A 9686-nucleotide genomic window follows, 5' to 3' on the forward strand; every position below is an offset into this window, starting at 1 on the left:
GTGCCACCCCATCAGTGCCACCCCATTAGTGCCACCCCATCAGTGCCTCCTCATCAGTGCCTGTCAGTGCAGTCTCATCAGTGCTCATCAGTGCAGGAAAAAAATTATTTATTTACAAAATTGTATAACATAAACAAAAATTTTTTTTTTTTTTTTTTTTTAACTTTTCGGTCTTTTTTTATTTGTTTAGCAAAAAGTAAAAATTGCACAGGTGATCAAATACCACCGAAAGAAAGCTCTATTGGTGGGGGGAAAATGACATAAATTTGGTGTAAGTACAGTGTTGCATGACCGCGCAATTGTCATTCAAAATGCAACAGCGCTAAAAGGGGAAAATTGGCCTGGGCAGGAAGGGAGGGAAGTGCCCTGTATTAAAGTGGTTAAATATTGAAATAATGCAGGGCCTTTTTTTTTCCTTTTTTATTGCACGGCAGCACACATCAATGCAACACACTGGTGCTTACTGTTCTGGTTGAAATGCATTACACTTTTTTTACCATATGTAAGCATCGGCATGCATTGGTCAACACAGTCAAGCACATCTGGTGTGAATAAACCCTTAAGAAGGAAAACTGAGCAAGTTATAGATACATTTGGGATGAAAAGTCTTTCCAAAAGTGCAACACTAACCAAAATATAAAAACTAATTTTGAAAAAATAAGTAAAAAAAGAAAAAAAAAAACTTTACAATAAAAAGTAAATAATAAATTCAGGGACCATAGTACTCACAGTGTTTGGCCATAGGAGGATCCAGCCAGATAACTCAGCAGTAAGAGACAGAGAGTTCTGTACCCCATGATGTCCCCAGAGGCTATGATCTGCCTGGGTGATCGGGGAGGGTTATATAGCATAGGTTTAGAGTCTCACCTTAACAATCCTTCTAATTAATGAATGAATAGGATTACCAAGGTCTACAAACAAAGATCTGTTTCACCTTTATAAGCATTGCAAAATCTCTTTCCACAGTATTTACTGTTGACAAACAGAACAGCAGGGTTGACAAACAGATCTAAGGGTCAGGGATCTTTGCTGGAGTAGCATTTCCCGTAAATCATGTTCTGTTTTGTTTTTTTAATGGTCAGTTTAGATCAGTGTTTCTCAATCTTTTTCCAGTCAGGGCTTCCTTGAAAAGTATTTTTTTGTCTTGAGGCACCCCGGTCCAAGGCTTGGTTCACGTTACTGTGTATCACAGAACACATGCAAAATCACGCTCATTCCTGACACACATACACTGTTCTTTAGGGGTGCCATTATTCTTAATGATACCCCACACGTGCTTTTGGTGCAGCGCAATTTTAAATAAAGGATCGGGGACTTCTTTTCCTGCATATCTGCGGGTAGGGAAGCCCATTGAAATGAATGGGCTGCCCTACACGCAGCACACAGCCACACTGATGTGAACCAAGGGCTTGTGCACATGTCAGGTTGAAGGGGCAGTAAAACCACATGATTGAGCCGTTTTCACCACCCACAACTTCTACCTCTTTAGCTGCAGATGCAGGAGCTGGGGGTGTACACATGCTGTTGCTGCAGCTGGAGGTATACCCAGGGTGAATGGGGCTGCACTGCAACTACCCCACAACTGTGTGCATTGTATGGTTGCGGTGTAGTGATGCTGCATTTATGGGCTTAAATCAGGGGGTGAGGAGGCAACATATTGCCTCTTTACTGCCTGCCAAATGCCTCTGAAAAGCAATCTGAACATGGATTGCATTTCAGAGGAGCAGCAGTCCTTGCTGCTATTACCAACAAGACCTACAAAAGCAGCTCTATTGGTTCAGGAATAGGGGGGTCAGGATTAAAAGTAAAAGACATTCACACACACACATATATATATACATACATACATACACACACATGTATACTGTATATGTACAGCTACAGACACAGACAGACCTATGTGTACACACACACATACACAAACACACATATACAGACACACATGTAGACACACACACACAAAGTATACACAAGCAAACACACATGTGCACACATATAATGATGGCCTTGCGGTTCGCCCAGCAGTCTGTTCGCGGCGAATTTTCCTCGTTCGCCGATAATGCGGACATATGGCGATGTTCGCGGCCACCATATTCTTTTACATTGTGAAGAACTTTGACCCATGACACATCCATCAGGTGGTACACGACAGCTAATTGAGACATTTTAGCACATGGAAATACCCCCTTCCTTTTAAATAGACCTGATCTGGCTGCCATTTTACATTCTGCCTTTTTTCAGTGTAGGGAGAGGTTGCTGTGTGGAGCAGGGACAGATTGTCAGTGACACAAATCGCTAGCTAATAGGTCCACAAAAAGTCCTTTTAAGGACTGGTATTGGTGTACTATTGTTTGGCCTATATTCTGTCTTTTGTCAGTGTAGGGAGAGGTTGCTGTGTGGAGCAGGGACAGACTGCCAGTGACACAAATTGCAAGGTAATAGGTCCACAAAAGTCCTTTTAAGGACTGGTATAGGTGTACTATTGTTTGGCCTATATTCTGTCTTTTGCCAGTGTAGGGAGAGTTTGCTGTGTGGAGCAGGGACAGACTGTCAGTGACACAAATCGCTAGGTAATAGGTCCACAAAAGTCCTTTTAAGGACTGGTATAGGTGTACTATTGTTTGGTGTGCAGTATATAGGGGTATAATTCACTTATAATATACTTTCTAATATAGAAAGCATATTATAGTGGATTGGAAGTGGGGTGTTATATAACAATATACTTTCATAATAGTGTATTTGGGTACTGCAGAAATGTTGCCTCTTTCCCTGCATTAACTCTGCTACACACAGTGACAAAGTTACTAGAAAATATTTTTTATAACTGGTGTGATAAACCAGTGGCCCCCCAAAACGACAGATTGAAACAGGGTGTTATATACCTTCTTCCACATATACTGCGCTTCTCTAGAGACTTTTGTCACAGGGTCATTTAAAAAATGACAGGCAGAGGAAGAGGCAGGCCCTTACGCAGGGGTGGTAGGGGTAGGGCAGGAGCACCAGGCCGGAGCCAAAGTGGGAAGTTGCAGAAGGTGCGTTTGATTACGTCAAAGGACGCACCAGACTTGGTTGAGTGGCTCACTCAGCCTTCCTATTCTGTACCCTCCTCATCCTCTCTATCTGCACCCTCTTCACTCTCTGCTGTGTGCACCCCCAAAGACACCAACACCACCACCACCATATACCCTCCGCTTGAGTAACAGGAATTATTTTCCGATCCATCACAAGACATTTGCGATGCGCAGTCATTCTTGGCATCGGATCAGGAAGAGGAGGTAGCAATAGCCACCACTCAGCAGATCAGCCCAAGGAGGTTGGTCCCCACTGGTGCTGCCTACTCTGAGACCTCAAATGTTAGTGGTGGGGAAGTTGACGTCGATGATGATGTGTCTATGGTCGTCACGTGGGTGCCCACAAGAGAGGAAGAGGAGGGAAGTTCAGAGGGAGAGATGGACCAGCACATAGGGAGGAGAAGCAAGCCAAACTTTGATTGCACAGGAGGGACAAACCAGACTGCTAATGTATCAGGAGCGAGCCATCAACCATGTACGGTCACATCTGGCGCTTCCAGGACGCCGACACATGGCTCCGCAGTGTGGACTTTTTTGAACCTGTCCGCTGCTGACAACAGTGTTGCCATCTGCAGTCAACGCAGTCAACGCATAAGTCGTGGTAAGCCCAACACTCACCTAGGGGTGACCACCTTAAGAATGCACCTGAACTCCCATCACCGAGCCCAGTGGGAGCAACACCGTCAAAACCCACAAAGCCACACTCCAGGCTCTCACCTTCCAGCCTCTTCTCCTTCTCCTCTCTCCTCAGAATTGTCCTCCACTCCACCTTCCATCATGCCATCCTCAAGTTTTTCTGGAAAAAGGCAGGCTTCCGTGGCCCAAATGTTCGAGCGTAAAAAAATGATGACGCTGGATAACCATCTTGCCCAACAGTTGACCGCTGGCTTGTCGGAACTGATAGCCCGCCAACTACTGCCATATAAACTGGTGGACTCGGAGGCCTTTCGAAAATTTGTGGTCATTGGAACACCACAATGGGAGGTCCCAGGAAGGAAATATTTCTCGCAGAAGGGCATCCCAGAGCTATATGGCCATGTTTAGCGGCAAGTGAATGTATCTCTGGCACACAGTGTCAATGCCAAGATACATCTGACCACAGACACCCCTGGTCTAGCAAACACGGGCAGGGAAGGTATATAACTTTTACTGCCCACTGGGTGAACTTTCTGATGGCCGTCAAGCATGCAACCTGTGGCACCGGTGTAGATTTGGTTTTACCGCCACGGATTGCAAGTGCGACAACGGTGCTAATCTGCTGAGCGCGCTGAAACAGGGCAAAATTGCACACGTGCCATGCATGGCACACGTCCTGAACTTGGTCATGCAGCGATTCGTTGTCAAATACCCTGGAGTCCAGGACATCTTGCGGCAGGCCAGGAAAATCTCGGCCCATTTCAGAAGATCTTACACAGCCATGGCTCGCCTTGCTGACATTCAGCGGCGACACAACCTGCCCATCAGACGTCTTAATCGTGACTGCCCAACGCGATGGAACTCAACTTTGTATATGCTTGATAGGCTGCTCCAGCAGAAATGTGCAGTTAACGACTACCTTTACGAACTCTGCGGCAGGACAGGTTCTGGGAGCTTGGTTTTTTTTCACCGTGCCAGTGGCTGCTCATTCGCGACGCATGCAGACTTCTGCGGACATTTGATGAGATCACCAAACTGGTCAGTCGCAGCCAGGGCATCATCAGTGACATCGTACCTTACGCCTTCTTTCTGGAGCATGCATTACATCGTGTCATTGATCAAGCCGTCGAGGAGCAGGAAGATGAGGAAGTCGCAATGCTGGGAAAATTCCCAGGGGGGGCTTCTCTATATGAGACAAGTCAACAACAGGAGTCTGAAGAGGAGTCAGAGGAGGATGTTGCCATGGTGCCGGGGCGGATGAGGAGGAGCAAGAAGAGCATGCTTTAAACCTTTCTGGGATCCCTGGTGTTGTCCGTGGATGGGGGAGGAGAACGAGGACGACATTATCCTGGATGATGAGCAGGAGCCAGGCCACTACACTGCTTCCAGTTTAGTGCAAATGTCCTTCATGCTCCAGTGACCCCCGTATAAAAAGCATAAAGGGCAAGGACCTGTACTGGGTGGCAACGTACTTAGACCCCCGGTACAAACATAAAATGGGAGAAATTTTACCACCATCACAGAGGGCTGTCAGCACTTCCAGGCCTTGCTTCGGGAAATGCTGAATTCTGCTTTTGCGTGCGCTGGCAGAGGAATTTCCACTCACAGAGAAACAGTTGCGGGTACCAATCCAACAGCGCCTGCAAGAAGAGGGCGGTTTGAAGATGTGTTGGTCACTTCTGATATGAGATCATTCCTTCAGCTGACCCATCAACTACGGATCCAGCATCAGGGAACGCCTAGACCGACAGCTGTTCGACTACATCGGGTTAACGGCTGATGTGGACGCTCTGGGAAGTGATGAACCCCTGGACTACTGTGTGGGCAGGCTTGACCTCTGGCCAGAGCTTGCAGAATTTGCAATGGAACTGTTGGCTTGCCCCTCGTCCATTGTCCTGTCCGAAAGGACGTTCAGCGCAGCAGGGGGGATCGTGACCAAAAAAGCGCACTCGCCTAGCTCACGACAGTGTTGACTACCTCACATTTCTAAAAATGAATGAGGCATGGATCTCAGAGGAATTCAAATTTCTCATGACAGGCCACAAATATCTGCCACCACCCATAACAATTTATGGTCCCTGTCTTAGGTAAATACAGCGGCATAAAAGGCCTTTTATGTCCGTTGAATGCCTAATTTTTGGAGCCTGTAATGGCCGACACTTATTTATCCTGTGAATGTCTAATGTACCTCCAGCCACAGAAAACCAAGTTCTTTGCTGTCAGGTGAACGCCTGTGGGCTAATTTTTGGGGCCTGTAATGGCCGACACTTACTTCTGCATCCTGTGAATGCCTAATGTACCTCCAGCCACAGAATATAAAGTTATTTGCTGTCAGGTGTACGCCTGTGGTCTAATTTTTGGGGCCTGTAATGGCCGACACTTACTTCTGTATCCTGTGAATGCCCAATGTACCTCCAGCCACAGAATACAAAGTTCTTTGCTGTCAGGTGAATGCATGTGGGCTAATTTTTGGGGCCTGTAATGGCCGACACTTACTTCTGTATCCTGTGAATGCCCAATGTACCTCCAGCCACAGAATACAAAGTTCTTTGTTGTCAGGTGAACGCCTGTGGGCTAATTTTTGGGGCCTGTACTGGCCCACACTTACTTCTGTATCCTGTGTATGCCTAATGTACCTCCAGCCACAGAATACAAAGTTCTTTGCTGTCAGGTGAACGCATGTGGGGTAATTTTTGTTGTTGTTTGCCATATATGAATCAATCAGCATTCAGATTCCAGAATCAAGGGATGATATATGGTAAACATAAAAGCAAATACAGCCGCTCTTGGTTTGTATATTTCGTGTAGCCCATGAACCATCTGCCACCAACATAAAACTTAGCATAATATTTATACAACACTCCTCAATTGCAAATTCAGACTGAGGCCATAAATGGATTTTTAAGCCATGATGAAGCCAAGATCTTAGAATGATGTTAGAATGGTATAAGGCAGGAGTCAAGTCCTGGAAAGAAAAAATGTGGGAACTCACCCAAGACCCAACCCCCCTCCCCCCCACACACACCTCAACAATAAAAAAATCTGTGTGTGTGTGTGTGTATATATATAATACGCACTCTTTTTTAACAAATAAAATACCACATGTATTGTAAAGTGTAAAGGTATACTCAAATTTATCGTCCCTTGGAACAGATAAAAATTGGTATAAGTAGCGCAGGTATAATTGAGGGAAATGACGTAGCTCATACACAAGTCAAATCATATTAAAGTCCTTAAACGTCCATCCATGCAAAAAAAAATTTTAACCAATGCAGGAAATTCAAAACAAGGGCTTAATTTCTCCAGTAGTAGTCCAATCCACCAAGTGAGAAACACCATCAAGTGTTGGGGTCACCACAGCTCTACACCTCCACCGATGTGATAATGGGGGGAATGGCAACTCACCAGAAGTTATGGCCTACCTATTTGCATAGGACAGGCAAACAGGCTGCTGTATAACAAATCCCACTTAGGAACGATTTCTGCTGCTATTACTGGATCTCAATCTCGGGTGATCACGTGTCTCCCTTCTCCTCCCGGTATTTGCTCAAATGGTGAACATAAAGGGAAAGAAGGAACCGCACTAGCGTGATATTGTTTCACCCATCAGATTTATTTAAGAAAACCCCAATACAAATATACTCACAAACGTAATAAAACAATATGCCTTCAATCTCCTAATAGGTCACAGTGCTATGGGTACCGTGGTAGGCTGTGTCGATCCTGCTCACCCTCTCCACGCCGGTGTCTCGGATCTCCAAAGCCGCCACTCGTGTCCCCCGTGCACTTCCGGTCGCCGTAAGGTTCATGCCCTGACGCGTTTCGTCATTTCCAACTTTTTCAAAGGGCGTGAACCTTACGGCGCGGCGTCCGGCTATATAGGAGTGTCTGCTGACGGATTTGACAAGGATGCAATGACCCACCCTCATATGCAAATTGGGCCACTCGATAACTCCGAGCACTTCCGCCCAAACCGGAGCGCAAAGAAGGTCCTACATACTGCCTGTCTTGCCCATACTTAGGTCCTATTCCCGTAAGGCTAAACTACATGATTTTCTGGTTTCTCATTACTCATACGATATACAATGGGCGGTCAAACCCTATACAATATAGAGCAGCCATTAGAATAAAATATATAATATATTAATCTACGATATCCCATTGATTAAGATAGGTGGTCTTGTGAATGCAAAACCTACCCTTATTCCGTCAGCATACTCCTCCCATATTCATATAATAATAAAATACATAATGAAATACAGGCTCATTTTCCTTATATAACATAATCAAAAAAATCGATTGGATTCCACATTATCAATTTAGATAAAATCTACTACAATCCCCATAGTAGAAAATGTGAATATAAATATAAAGCTTAAAATTTAAAAACTCCATAGGTTTAAGAGATATAATTATGCAACTCTCAATATCAAATACCACATGTGTGGTCCCGAATGATTTCCCAAAAGATGCCAATCAATGCAACACGTCAGAAGTCGATAAGGGTAATACTAGGATCCCATAGGAATCCACATAAGAAAATTTTAAATTACATATAAAATATCTAAAAGATACAAAACACTTATTAAAGAATCAAACTCATCCTAAAACCATATATCCAATATTCTAAAATGATCTTTAAAAAGGTTAAAAAGTTAAAAGTTTAAAAGATGATAATACCAAGAATATAAACTACAACAAAGGTCCATTCTCCCCATACATACTGTCCATCACAGATCACTGATGAAACAGTTGAGGTCCAAATCTATGTTTAGCCCTTTAGGGATCAAAGCCTGGGTGAGAAAAATCCATCTGGTTTCGCATTTGGATAGTTCTCGAACCCAGTTAGATCCCCTCCAGGGTGGGGTCACCCTCTCTACACCCCAAAACTGTAAATCAGTGGGGTCCTTATTATGATGCCTCCTAAAATGCTCTGATACGCTGTGGTACTCAAAACCATTTGATGTGTTCACCTACACGTTTCTTAACGGTCCTTTTTGTTCTGCCAATGTAAATCAACTTACACAGACACATTAAGTCATATACTACGTGTGTGGTGTCACAAGTTATTAAACTTTGAATTTTGAACTGTTTCCCTATAGCTGGGACCTCAAACACATCCCTTTTCTTCAAATTATTTTTAGTGAATGAGCATGCCCGACAACGACCACATTTGTGGAAGCCTTTTCTGTCAGGGAAGAAGGAAACATTTGGGGGTTCCAAGACCATTAGAGGGCAGATTTGTGCTACATATATACATTTCTTCATGTATTGTAAAGTGCCAGTTTACTTAGGACACCTCCAAAATTTACATTAAACAGATAAATATAGAACAGATGTAACAACAAAATAATTCAACCTGTATGCTCTACTAACAAAAAACAAAGCCACAATATGTGATAATGGTTCCCTCATAGGAAATTTCTAAAACAAAGAGTGTTTAAAAAAAAAAAAACGTAACATAGTCCATTAGAAAATATCCCACAAACAGGAATAACATTTCCCTTGCTGTTCAAGATGATCAACTTTTCGGGATTTAGTATCAGCTGCACTGCGATGTGTGGTCAGCCATTTTGAGACATATGGTGGAGGATCCCATAAATGCACAGGAGGACCAATGAGACTGAAACAAAATGCCAAGCACACTTCTAATGGTTGACATCACCAAATTCATTGTACTGAAGCCCCTCTCACAATCATCGGATGTCACTGGAAGCAGGGGCGTCACAAGGGGGGTGCGGGGGGCGGACCGCACCAGGGTGTCCATCGGGGGAGGGTGACACCACTGTGCCTGAGGCGGGAGCCCAAGCTCCCGATCCGCTTCTCTTCATCTATGCGGGAAGGCCAGCATCGCATCGCCACTGCGCCGAGAACTGTTTGGAGAAGGACTTCTCTCCTCCCTTGATCCTCCTCCTGCCCTGAGCCTCCCCTCCCTGCCCTTTGCGTTCCCTGACATCACGTTCACGCAGGTGGAGGGGG

The 9686-nt window shown here is 44.7% G+C and overlaps 1 protein-coding gene across 1 annotated transcript in view; it reads right to left on the reverse strand.

Moving 5' to 3' along the window:
- Positions 1 to 824, reverse strand: part of LOC309553570 (venom factor-like) — a 424228-nt gene extending 423404 nt beyond the window's left edge. Inside the window, exon 1 of the mRNA XM_082254842.1 lies at positions 730 to 824. Within this exon, the coding sequence (XP_082110968.1) occupies positions 730 to 797 (68 nt within the window). The 5' untranslated portion in view covers positions 798 to 824. The remainder of the gene's footprint in view (positions 1 to 729) is intronic.
- Positions 825 to 9686: the final 8862 nt, after the last annotated feature.

This window comes from Pelophylax lessonae (genome assembly GCF_965119305.1).
Source record: "Pelophylax lessonae genome assembly, chromosome: 4".
Classification (NCBI taxonomy): Eukaryota; Metazoa; Chordata; class Amphibia; order Anura; family Ranidae; genus Pelophylax; species Pelophylax lessonae.